Source organism: Scomber japonicus, chromosome 23, assembly GCF_027409825.1.
Source record: "Scomber japonicus isolate fScoJap1 chromosome 23, fScoJap1.pri, whole genome shotgun sequence".
In the NCBI taxonomy this organism is placed as follows: domain Eukaryota; kingdom Metazoa; phylum Chordata; class Actinopteri; order Scombriformes; family Scombridae; genus Scomber; species Scomber japonicus.
The window spans coordinates 10744613-10762121 of record NC_070600.1 but is presented as its reverse complement, the minus strand read 5'-3'; the positions used below and the strand labels follow the sequence as shown (position 1 = coordinate 10762121).

At 40.2% G+C, this 17509-nt stretch overlaps 2 protein-coding genes across 3 annotated transcripts; both read right to left on the bottom strand.

Moving 5' to 3' along the window:
- Window positions 1–1674, bottom strand: cdpf1 (cysteine rich DPF motif domain containing 1). The gene is made up of 3 exons (XM_053314081.1): window positions 1510–1674; window positions 1196–1307; window positions 1–622 (listed from the first exon to the last, which is right to left on the bottom strand). The coding sequence occupies exons 1-3, from the start codon at window positions 1620–1622 to the stop codon at window positions 494–496; spliced, it is 354 nt and encodes a 117-aa protein (XP_053170056.1). The 5' UTR covers window positions 1623–1674; the 3' UTR covers window positions 1–493.
- Window positions 1675–2255: 581 nt separating this feature from the next.
- On the bottom strand, window positions 2256–14652 carry LOC128353388 (peroxisome proliferator-activated receptor alpha-like). 2 transcript variants are annotated; one of them, XM_053314077.1, is made up of 8 exons: window positions 14472–14652; window positions 10426–10659; window positions 8821–8975; window positions 5787–5925; window positions 4895–5094; window positions 4531–4800; window positions 3996–4239; window positions 2256–3898 (listed from the first exon to the last, which is right to left on the bottom strand). In XM_053314077.1, exons 2-8 carry the CDS (start codon window positions 10607–10609, stop codon window positions 3654–3656), a joined length of 1437 nt encoding a protein of 478 aa, XP_053170052.1. In that variant the 5' UTR covers window positions 10610–10659; window positions 14472–14652; the 3' UTR covers window positions 2256–3653. The 2 variants fall into 2 exon arrangements, with proteins under 2 accessions (XP_053170052.1, XP_053170053.1); XM_053314078.1 differs by having other exon boundaries at window positions 4531–4797.
- Between the last annotated feature and the right edge of the window lie 2857 nt (window positions 14653–17509).

The following is a 17509-nucleotide window of genomic DNA, read 5'->3' as shown; positions in this document are numbered from 1 at the left end:
TCTGTTGAAAATGAAATGTCGCCATGCTTCTAAACAGGCCTTCTTTTATTTAAACACAGGATTGCAACTGCAGGGCCATTATCCACAAACAGTACATGACATCAGACTTTAAATTGGAGGCCATTTTTAATTGCTGGACACCAGGGAGGGATTATTCTGAGCCTGCAACCAAAACCTGACAGGGGTCCAGCAACAATAGTCACACCTGCTGCTTACTTCTGAAAAAACTCTCTCCAATAAACAAATAACACCCAGTAGGCTAATACAGCAGCCTCATGATGGTCATTTTCTGCCAAAATAATAAAAACCCAGAGCTATGCTAATAAAGTCCAGGAAGTTTTGTTTTTCTGTATGGTGTTTTGACAGTTCAGCCCAGTCTGGGTTTGATCTGAAGTGCTGGAAAAGCACTTAAACACATCCAGTGCTTTATGACCATAAGTCATTCAGACTTTGTCTTAGATTGGTGAGCAGGTTCTGGACCTCTTGCGTGGTGTCATGAGACAGCCGCCTGGGAGCTCTGCCTCTTCTTGGCCAGCTCAGCCTGAATCTGATGGGGAAACTGGTCCAAGTGCTTGTTCACACACTGCATGCAGAACCTCTTGGTGTAGAAGAGACTGCAGTCCTGACAAGGGAGAGAACCAAAGTTCAGCACAAGGGATCTATTTTCACATAAGCACTGAATATATATATGTAAAATCAGTCACATTTATTCCAGAACTGGGTTACTTTACTTTAAAAATGTTCTTACTATCTATTAATGAAACTGGATTAATTGATTTCAGCATCAATTTCACATACACATACCAGATGATTGCAAAGTCATCTGAGGACATCAAAACTAAAGTGTAAGCCTCTGCAGGGTCAAATGATGCCAAGTGAAGAATTATAGCAGCTTGATTTTCAAAGTCAAAATGGACATGGAGCTTTATATGACCATCAAAGTTACTTTCTTCTGTCCCTACATGTAACACATTAACATTTTACTGTTGTCTCATCCAATAATATCTGCCTGGGCTGCATGTGTGAGCACACACACACACACACACACACACACACACACACAGTAGACTGCGTTCATTAGTCACAGCAGGGGCATGACAACATTTGTGTATATAGGTTTTAATCTATGTGCTAAACTGCAATCACTGCGGCAAAAAACACACCGTGGTATTGCAATGTACTGTATTTATCTTACCATTCCAACGCAGACACACAGGCTGCACAGGCTGCAGTTTGAGCCCAGGACAAGAAACTTTTCCTTATCAGGACTGAAGGGGTCCTTGGTCACAAAACACTCCTCTAGCAACCTGGTGAGCGACAGAAACAGACACACAAAGAAATGGATTATTACTTCATGTAGGTTTCAGAAACACGACATAAGTGTATCTCAAGGCAGAAAAAGCTGCAGTTTTGTAGCCGTGTTGATAAAAACGCAGTCACGTCGCAGCTAGCAGCGTTAGCATTAGCATAGCTTCACTGCGAGGAGCGTTTTGCTTAGTTGGCACTTACACAATGGCTCTGGTGTTTGGTGGTTTCTGGCCGTAGTAAGTAAAAGGAGAAGTTAAACCACACAACTGACAGGTAAATGTTTTTTGAGGGGTTTCAGTTGTATTGTGCTCCATCGCTTCAAAGTACAGGGGTTGTTTTTCCTGGTTTTATAAGAGTTCAGTCATGTTGTTTCGTGAAGCTTCAGCACCACCTACTGGCCCGGGGGAGCGACATTCATATGAGCTATACATTGTAATTGCTAAGCAAGGTTCAAAATAAAAAAAATATTAAAAAAAATCAAGATATTTTAACTACCATAGCGTTATCAACTGACATTTTGAAATACATTTTTGGACAAATTAATTGAAACTCTTAATATCCCACATTCTTGAGGAAAGGTGTTTTTATGTCCACAGTATTAAGATGCTTAAGGCCTGTTTTGTATATAATATGATATGAAAGTTTAGTTAACTAGTAAAGATTAATGCCATGGGCTTTTCATAGTAGAATATAATCCATTGATGTAATTCGTTTTTACAGCATACATTTGAACGTATAATTAAAGGAGAAGCACAAGTGTGATTAACATTAATGGCTTGGTGGGGCATGTTAAAGGCAACCAAGCTTTCCTTAACATTATTAGTTCCACCTGCGCTTTTCTGATAATGATACTTCAATATACCTGCAGAGAAAAGGCTGATCTATTTGAATACTGCAGTCTGAATCAGATGAACAGACAATATTGGCACAATTATATACAATTATGACAGTTAAATATATTACTTTATTTTAGTCTATTGAAACAGTGAATGCATTTTTTATTGTACACCACCTATGATAAAAAAAACATGAACAGATTTATTATTACAAGAAATAACATTTCAGAACTACACAGGGAGGTGAAGTCTAAGTACAGTAAATAAGGCCCATCAGCTCCCCTTAGTGAGACCTGCAGATACACACATCCCTTTCACTGCAGTCACCACATTCTTGTCATATTTACAAAATAATACAGAAACCAGCTCAAAAAGATTATTGCGTTTGTGGTCAAAACAAGTGATTCAATACTGGCCAATACTGGGGTTTTTTCATGAAAAAAAAGTGTTTTGACAGCAGGATTTGTACAAAACGTTTTGTTCTCAGTAACACTGATCTGCGATAATAGGTTAAAAGTGAGCTATGATGTTGTCTTAATTTTTAGCAGTAGAATGAAGGATTAATATTAACACATGAACCCATGAAATTGCAATATTTTCAAATGATTACAGTAGAAGTAAGGCTCCATGCAGTTAAGTTCCTGCTTTCATGATTTAATACTATGTATTCAACCCTGGTCCAACAGTAAGTAGTTATACATCTACCCTATGGTTAAAAAGATACTTTATAATGTTTTTTTTGTATTTGTAGGGTGTATAAGTTGTCGTCAAAATAAAGGAAACACCAACATGAGATCCAGGGAAACATTATGGCACGTTCACTTTCATCAATGCAGTCATCTTAAAAATGATTGAAGTCACTTCAGTAAGGCACTAATACACATTACAGGGCATGACAGTGATATTAGACACATCCAAAGTGCTTTTCAATAACATTAAAAATGTTATAACTTTTAAAAATATGTTTGATTTTGAATTGCAGCAGCTTCTTCGCCTCATCATTGTTCAAAGGCACTATGAGTATGTAGCATCAGTGCATGCATGACTGCAGCAGTCATGTTGGTGTATCTTTATAATTAGTACACCCATTTTAAATGCTATGCATATTTGCATAGCCTACTCCCTGTTGAACATCAGTTTAGTACTCCAGTCTTTAGGATAAAAGCTTGCACCTACAGCAAACTGGCTGTAGTAAGGATGCATTTGAAAATATCAGTACACATAGATGCTGTAGTTTAAAGAGTTTGTTTCTCACTGAGCCTCCTTTCATTGAAGCAGCCACCTACAAGAGCTGTTTTTGTTCCAGTAGAGAGTCACATGGGCTAAATACAACCTCAGCAGATCACAGCGGTTTATATCCAGAAACAGAAGCTGCGTGACAAGCTACATACAGTACACTGATATGCATGATATTAAAATGTCTATGTATACCCGGTTTTGAGTATTTTACCTGGCATACATTAACATCTTATTACATGTCCAAATATATGACCATATGACCATAAATTCTCAGTACATGTCCCTGTATATCTCTTGCAGGAGCGGGTGCAGTGACGTGTCTTCTGTCGTCTTGATTTCCTGGACCAACTGAGCGTGCTCTGTAACCAGTTCACGGAGGTCAGCAAGTTTCTGCAACAGTCTGGGGAAGAGGAAAGTGTTGTCTGGGTGATTGGCCAGGAGGTGGAGCTGTAGCGCCTGGATGATGCTCTCCTGCAGCTGCTCCACAAGAGGCACATCCACCAGGCCTGGACGGTCTGGGAGTAAAGGGATCAAACAGCGAAAGAAAGATAGAGGGTTCAGTTTCTTGCCATTTTATGCACTTTAAAAAACATCCACACAACTTCAAGTTACCTCCGCAGCAGATAATGGCGGCCACAAAAAGGGCCAGGTCGCTGTCATCAAGCTCCAGGGAATTGAAGCGTGTGGCAAACTGGAACTTGGGCTCCATCATATCACTAAATGGCCGCCGGAGGCTCTTGAGGAACTCACGGGTGATGAAGCCTCTGCCGCGCGCCACCAGGAGGCCGTCTTTGTTCATGCAAGAGGCCAGGAGGGTGAAGAGAGCTTCGTAAACCCCGTACTTCAAGAGAGTCACCTAAATATAAGTCAAGTTGAGTCAGTTTTATTTGTAACTCAGTGTCCTTTGTAGTAAAAGGCAGGAAACAATAAACATTTATAAAATAATCCATATAACTAAAATAACCTTTCAGCCACCCATACAATACAAGAGAACAGCACCAAAGTGACTAAAAACACCCTCATCTGATTTAGATTTAATTCTGGGTACATTCAGGAGACACACGATTGGGAAGATTAAGCATATTCTGTAGTTTTCTCATGTGGAATGACAGGAAGATGGGTGATCTATACTGCACCTTGAACTCACCTGATCATTTAAATCCAGGCTCTGGAAACCCGGTACTGCCTTGGCGAACTCCGTCAGCTCTGTGACCGTCTCCACTGAGGTGCTCTGGCAGCAGTGGAAGAGCCTTGCTTCAGCCTCCCTCTGCTGGAGCTCCCCACACCCCAAAGCTGTAACTACATCCCCAGCTTGAAGGCCGCTGCCGGACTCCAAATAGTCACTGTTTACCATATGGGCCGCTAAAGTCTTCTCTGCTAGCTGGAACGTCTCCATGTCGTGGATGATGAACGGCTGCTGAGAAGGATAGAGGAGAGAAAGTTGGCAGGTGACACAAAAGTGGACAGGAGAGAGAAACTGAAATGTTTGTCCACCCCCCACCCCAATTTACCGGCTTGCTAGTCTTTCCGGTGAGTATGAGCCGAGCTTTCGCCTTGTTCATGTTGAAGTTCCTCATGTAGGCTTCATGGATCTGCCTCACCAGAAACTTGTGGTCAGACAGCATGGGGCTCGCCTCCTCTTTCTCCACCATCTTGCTTTCCGCCTTGAGCTTCAGTTTCTCCGCCTGAGGCATCCGCCCAAACCGGATGGCTGGTGAGTGGAGACAGTTATCATCAGGAGCAGCTAGAATTTCTTAGTTAACAATTAATCTACACATATTAAGAGCTGACATCAAAACTATCCTCCTAAAGCAACCATATATATATATACACACACACACACACACGCACATGCACACGCACACCAACACACGCACACACACACACACGCACATACCCACACCCACACACACGCCTACAAATGACATGACAGCCTGCCCTCTTTCCTCTCTTCAGAGGACAACATGCCATCTTCCTCTCAGGTTTCTGGCACTCTCCTGTGTACAGCGGGAGGCCACCGTAACAAACCCAATGACCCCGCAGCAGTCAGTGCAGATGACAGGCCAGATGTGGAGCTATATGGGCCTGTGTTTTCTCAATGTCAAGCAGGCTCCTGCAGGGCATTTTTTCTATAAAACCCAGTCAATGTAAAGCACATTGAACTGGAGCCAAATCACCAGAGGACACGTCCTGCTGTTGTTGTAAATCTTGATAGGAACACAAACTACGGTGTTGACATAGGGCGTTATGAGCCAAGTTTTACGTAAAAGCATTCACTTACTTGCAAGATCTTTCAGTAGACACATTGATTACATTATGATTTCAGAGATTCATTCTTTAATTACTTTGGCTGTTGTTCATTATGTATATTCTATATTCTCTTTTGGAGCTATCAGGCCTTACCATTGTGGGACATGCCCACAGAGAGGCACTTGTGGAATCGGCAGTACTGGCACTTGTTGCGGTTCTTCTTTTGGATTTTACAGTTACGTTCACACTTGTCATACTCAAGCTTTAGCCGGATGGTCCTCCTGAAGAAACCCTGGTTGAAACAGACAGGCAAAAGCTAAAGTTATGGACTTAATTTCATTTGAGGCTCACATTAAAACATTCTAATTCAGGTGCACAAAAAAACCCATGAATCATCATGAATCATCAATGAGTAATTTTTGTTGCTTAAGGTAATAGGAGAGACCATCTACTGTATATATCTATGATATCTGATGACAGAGATCACTCTCTGGTACGCTATTCATCTATTGAGTACCATACATGGCAGGGGCTTATTACATACATTACAGGACCAGTGTTAAATTACATTTTGGATTGCATTACAGTGAAGTTACATCTATTCTTAAAGAGAGTTGTACAGTAGACTCTGACCTTTCTGAAGAAGAAGGCAGATTGGACAAGACGTCCCTCACATTGAGAAACAGAGCAGCGTGCCAGCACATGCAACATGTGTCAAAGCATACGCTTCTCTGACGCACACACACACACCTCTCACACACCTATGCACTTCACTTACATTTCAGTTAAGATATTTTGACTATGGGATCTGGATTTTCTATATAGTAAATTGAGCCGTGTGGTCATGCAGCATATCAGCCATCATCTAACTCAAGACCTCGGCTGCCTTTATTTGAAGAGTAGTTACGACATGAGGTTATTACAGGTTTTTACGAGTCACACATAATTTTGTGTGTGCAATCTTCATGAATATGGTGAAAGAAAAAGCATATGGAGAAGCTTAGTGTCATATGATAGTATTCAGAAATACATTACAAAACAACTGAGCTGCAAAAGTAAGGTGCAGATGTGTACATGTTTACAGTGTGCATGTCTCTGCAAGTATGTGTAGTTGTGTGGAGACATGACCAGAGGCCAGTGCTGTGATATACAGCTGTGATAGGTGAGTAACAAGACTAGAGACGTACGCAAACAGATTTATTGTGCAGTGTTTCCTGAAGGGCAAGTGTCTTTTAGTCAGACTGAAACACATGTAGGCAGACTTTCCGGACTGACTTCTGCTTATGTGATCAACCTGTCTACTACTGAACTATTCCTCTAACTGTACAGACCGCCCTGCTGCTCTTAATGTCCCATATGAATGTCGTACCATCACTACTACAGACTTAAGCCCTCACACCATAGCACCGCAGCACATTCCATCCACATTCCCACTATTGAGCACTCCTCCCCTAATGGGAGGTGTTGAAAATGATACGCAGAGCACGTCCAGCATGGAAACTGTGAATTGTGACTGCTACATATCACAAGCCAGATTTTTTTCCATGATGGCGCAATCTCATCAGTCAGAGAATTTAAGAACAGACTGCTGTCTAAATACACATCTCACATGTACGGTGTCCAACAAGTCAGTGTCATCATGTCCCTACTTTGGAATAGCAGCGGTCTGACACAATGAAAGGTTGTGTGCCAAGACAGGCAGCTGGGCAGCTGGGCCGGCAGGATGAGTATTATTTGTGGTGATTCTGATGAATGAGATGTGGGTCATAAAGTGGAGTTTTGACAGGAGCTGGCCAGTTTTGCAGAGCTTAAAAACACACACAGATGTGCATTGTGCAACTGGTAAGACATACTGCAAAACTTGGACAGAGAAATGTATCTCATATAGATTAGAGTGAAATAAAGGGTCACAGTGCCAATCTACCAGATTCTCTCCAGCTGAGAAAAAGAAGAAACAAAGTGGAGAACGTTCAAGAGTGAATCTGTGTCACTTCACCACACTCTGGATTTCTTCATCACTGTGTTGTTATCATTGGATAAAACAAACACAGTTGCGTGGTCAACCTGTGGTGGACGGGCAAAACTTTAAAGCAGTCAAGGTCACAAGTTAAAAAGTCATGAAAAAAAGCAAACAAGGGCTCAGATTAGCAGCAACAACCTGCGGTCAGTTTACAGTGGTATGAGCCCACAACAAGCTCACATGACTACACAAACAATGCACTGATGATCCTTAATGACTTTCAGTGCAGTTTCTCAAGTTACAGTATGTTCTCAACTTTCACAGATTTCAAATGATTGTATGTACTTGTAAAATCCTCCAAGTCCCAGGAATCTCAGGTATTTTAGACATTTTTGAAAAATGGATCTCAGGCTTGTAGGATTAACCTCTATGATTATGAAAACCTTTTAGAAAATGGATGCAAACTAAACTAAAACTTTCTCTTATCAAATCATCAGAGGAGATGGTAATAATTAGCATTAGTATGAGCAGCACTGGATCCTTTTCCGGTATTAACAGAGACCTTGTCGAGACCACTTAGCCCAGTGCTAGTGAGGTAAAATGTAATTTCCTGGTTAAGACTAGAAGTAAGGTGTGAATTGAGGGTATGTTAAGGTTAGGTTAGGCATGCATTGGTTATGGTTACAGTTAGAATTTGGGTTAGGCTGTCTACAGGGAATAGAAATCAGTGCAGTGCAATGTCCGAACAAGGATAGCTACACAAACCTGTGTGTGTATGTGTGTATTAACGTCACTCAGTTTGGCTCTGTGCCAAGCAGGGTAGGGGTGACGAGTAAACCAAGGCCATCATGCCCACAACTTCACATGACCTGGCTGTGTGTCTCAGAAACTTTCCACTGGACTCTAGGTCAGGTGCCTCCACATGCCGAGCATTGTATGTGTTTGGAAGGGTGTGCATGCATGTGTGTGCATGTGTAGTGGGTGCAAAGTGTTTGTGTACTTTATGAGTGTTTTTCACCTCTGTTACATTTCCACAGATAGTTGCAGTTCCACCAAAACTAACATTTGTCTTTGCAGCAAGGTGATCATCAATCAGAATTTTATTTTATCTCTTTTTGGTTATTGGTTTGGATATTTAATTACACGTATGGGTTTTATGAGCTCACCCACATTGATGTGCACATACATACTGCACAATATGTCTTTGAAGTGGTTGCACTTGCTCACCTTACAGCCCTCACAGGCATGCACCCCATAGTGGAAGCCTGACGCTTTGTCTGAGCACACTCTGCACTCCAGGCTGAGGGGGCTGAATTTCTCCTCAGGGCCTAGCGTTGCTCCACACACCCCTGACGACGGACTAGAGGCCGGGGTCAAGGTGTCTACAGCAGACAATACAGCAGAGGAGAGAAAACAATGTGTGTTTACAGAGCTGGACTTGTCTTGCCTTACCCTTGCTGGGCAGAACTATGTCAAATTGAGATATCCACAATCTTTGGAATAGGTTCAGATGTACTCTTAAAAAATGATGAACACTATTATTACAGTGCATTTACAAGCAAGAGGAGGTAGTTCAAGACCGTTGTTGATAAATTGACAACACCTACGGGGATAATTTGACGGGAAATTCCCTTATTTGATTTGTTGCCTAGATTCAGTTGAGAAGATTATTACCACTTAAATGTCTGTATGGTAAATATAAAGCTCTAACAAATTAATTAAAAGTTTAAACTCTCTGAGGGGTTTTGCTGCAACTAGCATGACTGAGTCAAGTCACTGAATTTATGAACTACTGTCTATACTTGAGTTACTGTTATATACACTATTAATATTTAGCATCTCTTAATTACCATTTATGGTGGCTACTGTTTAGAAAAAGTTTATTTTTTCATAAAGCCAGTTCCTTTCTATGGTCTTAGAAAGGAACTGGCTGTGCTTTACTTCAGCTAAAAAATGATCAAGCTTCATTACTTTTAGCAAGTCTTCAAGTATGGTACTAGTAAAAGATTTAGCATTGCAGTGTTGAGTGCAGTTTAGCTAATTATTCAGTGTTATCCTCGGCTACTGCTCAGGTGACATTAACACAGCACTGAACAGGGAAGGACTGAAGTATTTTGCATAGATATAAACATAAAGATTTGGCCATTTTATTTGTTTTTAACTTTATTTTTGTCTTGCAAGGACAACTTTCACAAATACAAGGCACAATGTCATATAATGTCTAGAAGATTATGTACTGTAACAATGGTTTTAAGAGTAACTATATGTTCTTAATGTTACATGTTCTTAATGTAACAAGCAGCAACAATGAAGGGAAAACAACTTCCTGTCTCTAATGTGCCAATCAGAACAAAGTCCTAACAATTTACACATAGTCAAAATCAAGACTCATCCATCGTTTAACAATGTACACTGACGAGTCCTACAGGAGAACCCACTGCCTCTGTCTGTTTGAATATGATAGATAAGAGTCTCCTGAAGACATAGTGACTTTTGGCTGACGTGTCCTAAAATGACAAGAAGTACATTTAAAAGTGCTGCTCAGCAATGTGGAGATGGCATCATGGAGGAGACACACAAAAACTGAGCGCTATCTAATCTTCTTTTATCAGACACAGGGCCCCTTAAGTAAATTTAGACATGACACACTGGAAGGTCAAAGGGTCAGAGTAGCAAAGATCCATACTACCAGTCAGCAGTATCATATATAGCACATTGGATAACCTAAATCTTGACTTATATGTATGAATTCAGCATTAAAAGTGCATTTTTTCCATTTTTGTGGCTGATTTGAACATTTTCTTCCAACCATAACACCTCCGAACTACTCACCCAGTGTGATGGAGCTCTCCGAACCTGAGCAAGTGCTCTGGTACTCTGGGAAATCAAATCCCAGTGTGTCGCCTCCTATGGACTGCGAGATGTCACGAAGATCCTCCATCAGGTCTCCACACAGCGGGCTGTCCAGGAGGGAATCCCCCAGCGGGGATGGGGGGCAGTAGAGATCCCCTGCCATGTCAGGGAACAGGGACCCTTACCTGGGAGGACAACTCCTCACTCACCAGACTAAAAGGAGAGACAGAAAAAGGAGGGAGGACATTTAAGATTACTATGAAGTTTAACAGAGGGAAAAAAATCTCTTTTCATTGCTTAAGTTCTACATGATAAGATGACTGGGTAACTTTGTTTTAAATCTTTTCATGGTGGCAAAGACAATGTTCACATGAACCTGGCAGAAAAATCCTCACTTTATCTCAGTTTTAGCTCTCCATCCACAACAAACTCAGCTTATTTAATGTGGATTATATGATAAACTGTACACTGTGAGACATAATTGTCTGATTTTACCATATCAAGTGTTACTGGGTTGTATTAAACCATTGTAGGCAAAGCTATGAATCAGTGAGCTGACTACTTTACAACAGTATTGATTTTTATGTTTGCATCATTGTGATGAAACACTTGAAATCGTATTTAGGTAGTTGGGTAAGTAGGTGAACCAGCCAAACTGAATTAGCCAAAAACAAAACATGCATGCAGCAATTTATGATTTTATACACCTTGATATAGTTTTTTACCCATTTTCTTACAGTGTACACAAGAAAAACTTTTGGATCATTATACAATACCTGTTGGTGGCTACTACTATAGTGTTTAATGGGGCAGGCAAAAAAAGCTGCAACTTACTATATTAGTATGCAATAATTACATGAACTACTATATTTCTACAGAAGCAACAACACATGTATGAGTGGCACTTTGAGGTCATATTTCCATATTTATACCCAATAATGCATGCTAACTCACAAACTGATCAAAACATTGCAAACACGAAATATCAAAGTCTCCTTACTGTTATGCAATGGATATAGAGATATATGCCAAAATGAGGTAGGGCTGTTCAGTTCATAATACACAAGTGATCGTTGCATGAAGTGAACCATGCCCGTAGAGTCAACAGCACTACATTATTTTGGCTGCATGATCCACCAATTAATCCAACCTGCCAGCCAAAGTACACACGCTCAGTTTGCTGCAAATCTTTGACTCTTTGATTTATTGACCAATGTTCATGCTCCAGAGACTCTAACAGACTTAGTGGATACATACAATGTTTTATACACCATACACAGGGTTCATGAATGTATGAATAACTTCTCAGTGTAAGGACAAGACTACTTTTGAGAGGCTTGAAATCTATCTCTCCCACTGGCAGTCTATTGTTTTTAGCCTCTCTGCCTGTTTCTCAGAGTGGATCTTAAAGTATGTGTGGGAGGGAGTTCGGAGGAGCTCCCAGCTGCTCACAGCAGGCTAAAGGACATCTGTTCGAGCCATCGCACGTTCTATAACGCTTTCTCCGACTTCCAGTAATTCATTGCGGCAGATGTTAATGTTGTTGCACTACAGATTGCAGACTGATTCACAGGTTTATGTCTGTTCAAACTTCCTTGAACGTACCATTACATCCTTTATTTCATGATCATTTGAGTAGGAATCAGTTACATACCTCTGGTCTAATCTGATACAGAGAGAGTGGGGCCATCACAGAGCTCATGGGAGCTCAATGTAAAACCTCAGTTTAGACAGCTGCCTACATCTGTACGCCAAGCAAGGAAGAAACATAAACTAATACGAGCTTGTGCAACTTCACTGTTGAGTGTCATGTGTGCCAGTTGAACTAATCGTTGAACATGACAGTTAGGTAAAGTGCTCTCCTTATCAGTCTACATAGGATACATAAACTCTGTCAACTCTTCAAGCCAGACAGTAAGGACGTGATTGATCAAAGGATGCTTGTTCTTTTTTTTTATCTAGACTGTGTTGCGGCATTTTCAGGGGTCAGATGGTGACAGTATCCCAAAGTTATGTAAAGAGGGGGAGGGGGATGTGGGATAAATGCATGTACTTACAGTGTACTACCATATTAAGTGTAGAGTGCATGAGTCTTCTTTCTTTATTTGTGTACTGAAGGATTTATAGGCAAAAAGAGGTGAGTAAGAATGAGACAAGTCTTGTCTAACTGGTCCGCCGAGCTGGCTTTGACGCCCTGTTTTTAACTGATGTCTCCACCAGCGGGAGGATTGGACAAAACAGTTGTTCTCTGCAACCTATAAACAGGATTTGGAGCCGAGTGCATTGAGTTCACCCTGAACACATCACTTGCCCCACCGTGGATGACTTGTCCTTGAACTATGAATCATTTTCAGTGTTCACTTAAGCTGAAAAATGGTTGTCAAGTATGTCAGTATGTCACGCAGCATATTTCTACAACTCTGTGTGTACACGTTTGGTTTCCTCATATTTACATTTTTCTGCACTGCAGTTGAGTTGTATCCAGAATTTGAAGAAATCTCAAAACAAGCCAAACTATATCCAAATCTGGTTTTTGACCATCTAACAGAAGTTAGAAAAGTTGTACTGAAACAAGTTACGCTGCTTCTGTTTCCGCTTTATGATGGAAAGGAGAATTAGCTAGAAGGCACAACTTCCTGTCCATCATTTTATTTCAGATAATAGTAGAATAGAAGGCATTTATTGGCATTGTATGTTAACATACAACACAATTAGGAACCCTAACCCTAAACCATCCGTCCACTCACTCACATGCACACGCATTTAAAAAACATACAGGATTTAATGTGTTAAAAATATTAAAAGTAGGTCTAAAGGTAAGCCTTCTCTAACTGGCTTTTCCTCTTTTCAGGACAACACTGGCGCAGTCTCCTGTTTCCACATCACCTCACAGTGCATTGTGTTTTTATTCCCAGGGGAACTATAATCCCAGACTGAGTTCTAGTCTATCTTTAGGTCACAGGAGGAGAGGAAACAAGAGCTTCACTGAGACTTGTCAACAAAAGCATGTTACCACATGACAACAGACATGTTAATATAACTCACACAGAATCAAAAGAGATTATTTGAACGATCATTTCCATTATCAACTAATGTGTTTATTATTATCTCAATACCTCAATTGGGTTGAGTTGTTGGGCTCATATACAATGTCATAAAATGAAGAAAAATGTTGATTAACTAAAGTTCAAGATGCAATCTGTTCTCACTGACAGTCCACAAGCCAAAGATACTTCATTTACTATAAAAGAGAATTAAATAAAATACTCACATTTAAGAAGCTGGGCCAAGACAATGGGTATTTTTCCTCAAAAAAAAGGACTCAAAACTATTAATGATCAAAATATGTGAGTGATTGTTGCAGCTCTAGTCAAAACAGCTGAACCTGAGTCATCAAGGCCAAATGAGAGGCAGAGCTATTTTTTACATTTGCTATCATTTACTTGAAATAACAGGTGACAGTTGACCTGAGAAACAGCCATGTGACCTCTCTCTGCTTCAGGTCAGTTGGACACAGATGCAGGTTTTTTATTAGCTTCTTCTCACTCCTCATTTAAGATCCAAGACACAGCAAAGAATAGCTCGCCCCCCACCACCCCCACCACCCCTACCCCTATTCCTCAGCGCCTTCTGATGATGACTCCGATTCAGCAGTTTTGACCTTTCTCTGATCTCTCTGCAACAAGTCTCAAATCTCTCGATGCCGCTGCTGAACAGGGAAGGAAATTACACCCAGTTGACAGCAAATATTCTCCTCTGATCAGAAGCTTCGAAGCCTTTCTTGACACCATGTGGGTGTGTGTGAGAGTGTGTGTGTGGTTAGTTGCAGAATCAAATGAAGGCTTGACTAGTCATTTTTTTTATTGTATGCACCATGAGTTAACTTTCACTCCCTGTAGTGGAGAGTGAGGATCCGTAAAGCTGCTGGTAGTAAACACAAGTTTCATCAGAGATTGAAATCGTCTTAAAGGTTTTCTAATCGCACTTATATAATAGCACAGTTTAGAATAAGGGTCAGTAAGTACCTCAGAGGCTGCTGATCGAAGCATTTCCAGATGACGCTGCCTCGGATGGACGTCTGTCTGTTACCGGAGGAGGGAGATGTGTTTGCTTCCAGGGATTCTCACACACACACACACACACACACAACGCAGATCAGCAGCTCCGATCGCCTCCTTCCTCCGCGCTGTCAAAGCTGCGTTCATCCTCTGCAGGAAACAACGTAGCTACGGGCAGGACGTACGGCGACATGGCGTACACACCTCCTGACACACCTATACTTCTGACCAATCGGCGCGCAAGGAACCGATTTTTCGACCGCCCCGGTTTTTTTTTTTTTTTTTTGGCAGGACGCAATCACTTCCCGGTGGCTCGAGAGGAGACGTCACGAGCCCGTTTTTTCCTCATTGACTCCCCCGTTTCTCTGTTGTGAAGTGACCAACAGCCTGCCCAATCACGTGGAAGTACTCATCACCACATCACGTGCATGATCAATAAAATGTTTTAAAATATATATAATTAAAGTCTAAATAGTTGTGGACATTTGGAAACCGATGTTTCTCCTGGTTGGGTTTCCAGGGGCTCCTCAGCAAAAAGGGGAATCATTTCTTTTGACTATAAGGCACAGTGACACAGTGACACATTGTGACTGTTCAGTTCATCGGTTTCATAGGAAACACTTTATTAAAACAACTAAAAGCTAAACTATCAGATGGGAAACTCGTGATTTCATTTCTTTCAGTTTGAGAACCATTGCTACAGGCTATATAACATGATTAGCAATACAGGGTCAAATGAATTTAATTAATTAATAATAATAATGATAATAATAATCTACATTAAATCAGTCTGAACAGATGGTATTGGGGTGATGTAAAATTTTAATGATAATGCATTTAAAAATATGAGTCTATATTTATACTCTGGTTACTGTACCATCAAGTGTAGCTATACTAGGTTTTTATTAAATGGTTGTAAAAATAAATGTATTTAATGTCTTTTCTTTTGCTTTTCATCTCTCCACATTATTGAAATTTGAAACAGTAAAAAAAGAAAGAAGAATGCTTCTTGTTAAAAAAAGTAAAAATGTCCATTTTAAAAAGTATGCTTTTGTTCATCTAACATATTTTGTGTTCATGTACAAAATATCTACAATTCATACAGTCCTTACATACTGTATTTGTTCTCACATGGGGTGTGATGAACTACAGCACACCTTACCATTTATCTGGTGTATAGTAGCATACTATACAGTATGAGGTTAGTATAGTATAATAAGTATAAATGACTATAATAATACTGCAAGGTCACAGCATGACTGAAAACTAGGATATTTGTACTCTGCTATCAGTTGGTCAAGTCAAAGCAGGGAGTGGAGCTAGTCTTTCTAAGTTCTGCATTTATCTTGGATAAAGATAAGATAACCTGCACACAATACAGACATGTTCTGCATTATGTTATAATCTATAGGGCAAAAGGTATCTTATTAACAGGCCAGCTACATTTGTGCCATAAAAATCTTACCACCTTATTTGCTTAATTAATTAATTATATACTTTTAAATGTCCATTGTAGCTTGATCTGACAACAACCTATGTAAAACTCAAACTAACACATCATATATCTGGCGCCACCTACTGTGTATAGATGCATGACAATGTCTCCTTCCTGAGGTGAGACATTTGGGGTTTTGGACCTTCCTGTTTTCCTGTTTACTTCCACAGCTAAACTCTTCTGAGGCTGCTCTGTGTGTCTTCACACAGACGAGTGGGTGGATGATCATTTAGGGTTTTTTTTGCTGATACCTCAGCACCTGGTCTCGTACTCCATGTCTGAGGGAAACACATGCTTGTGTTTTCTGAAATATAGAAAGGGCTTTCCCCAATCTGAAGCTCAGTGTTCATAAATACAGATTGTGTGAACAGGAAGTCCACAGTGATGAAGTCTGGGGTGAAACTTGAAAATTCAAAGACTTTGATTACTCTCTTGCATCTAAAGTGTGATCTTAAGTACTGAACAGTAGCCAGACACCATTTAGCTCAAATATAATGGAAAATGTTTTTGTTTACTTTGATTTGTTTTCCTCTTGGATCCTGTATATTACTGATTAAATCCCTAGTAATTGGTTTAGATAGATGTCTACAATTTAACACTTAATCTATAGGGATTTTTCAGATTAATATTTCAACATATAATGAGCTCCTTACAGGAATTACAGCATGAGGCAACATTTCCAGGAATGATGAAAAAAATCAGACTCCAGTCATTGTTTACTTTGATATGATTTCTTATCCAGGCTTTATTTATTTATTAATGAACAGTACACAGTTCAAACATGAATAATGCTTTAAAAAGTTTCATTTCTTAGACCAATTGTGCTTTTTGTAAGCACTTTTAATTCTGTGAAATGATAAATGTTGCTGTGAAATGCACATTGGGATGCAGCAGCACTCACCCGTTAGTGAAACCTTTGATATCAAAAGCCGCTCCTTTTAGAAAATGGTGACAAAGACGTTGTGCTCCTGTGATGTATTGCTGCCCTCCAGGGAAGGCAGTAGGTTGTATAGTTAGCTCCTGATGGGGTAAAATCACAACCCTGAAACCACACAACCTACTACCTCACCCTGTACGAACACCATAAGTCACCCGTGAGGGGAGGAAGAGGAGGATGTGCATGTGAGATCATCTGCATAAATGAAGACAGAACTATATTGTTGTTACAGAGGACCCTGAGAGGCTTGTGGTAATAACATTAGAGTTATAATGTTACATTTCATTATAATTACAATTCAATTATCCTAGCAAATATAAGCTATTGTGGGCATGTTGTTAAAGCATCTCCAAACATCACACAGATTAATAACCAAAAAACACAAAAATTCAGCTTAAATTCGACAAATAGTGAGAAACCTCTTCCCTGCATCATGCTACACGTGTTGATACAACATCTTAAATGTATAAAAACTAAGATCATCTCTAAAGTTCTCCTCATTTATTTACTAGTCTAATTTTAATAAAGGAAATCAACCTTTTTATACACCTCAGGCTCACCTGAAAAGAAAGG

Excerpts from the sequence above, each read along its gene's own strand:
- cdpf1 (XM_053314081.1), bottom strand. The coding sequence starts at position 1,622 with ATGGAGCACAATACAACTGAAACCCCTCAAAAAACATTTACCTGTCAG. Across the intron at positions 1,308-1,509 it reads CCAAACACCAGAGCCATTGT|GTTGCTAGAGGAGTGTTTTG; the intron begins GTAAGTGCCAAC and ends GTCGCTCACCAG. Across the intron at positions 623-1,195 it reads TGTGTGTCTGCGTTGGAATG|GACTGCAGTCTCTTCTACAC; the intron begins GTAAGATAAATA and ends CTCCCTTGTCAG.
- LOC128353388 (XM_053314077.1), bottom strand. The coding sequence starts at position 10,609 with ATGGCAGGGGATCTCTACTGCCCCCCATCCCCGCTGGGGGATTCCCTC. Across the intron at positions 4,240-4,530 it reads GCCTGGATTTAAATGATCAG|GTGACTCTCTTGAAGTACGG; the intron begins GTGAGTTCAAGG and ends ACTTATATTTAG. Across the intron at positions 3,899-3,995 it reads CGCCATTATCTGCTGCGGAG|ACCGTCCAGGCCTGGTGGAT; the intron begins GTAACTTGAAGT and ends CTTTACTCCCAG.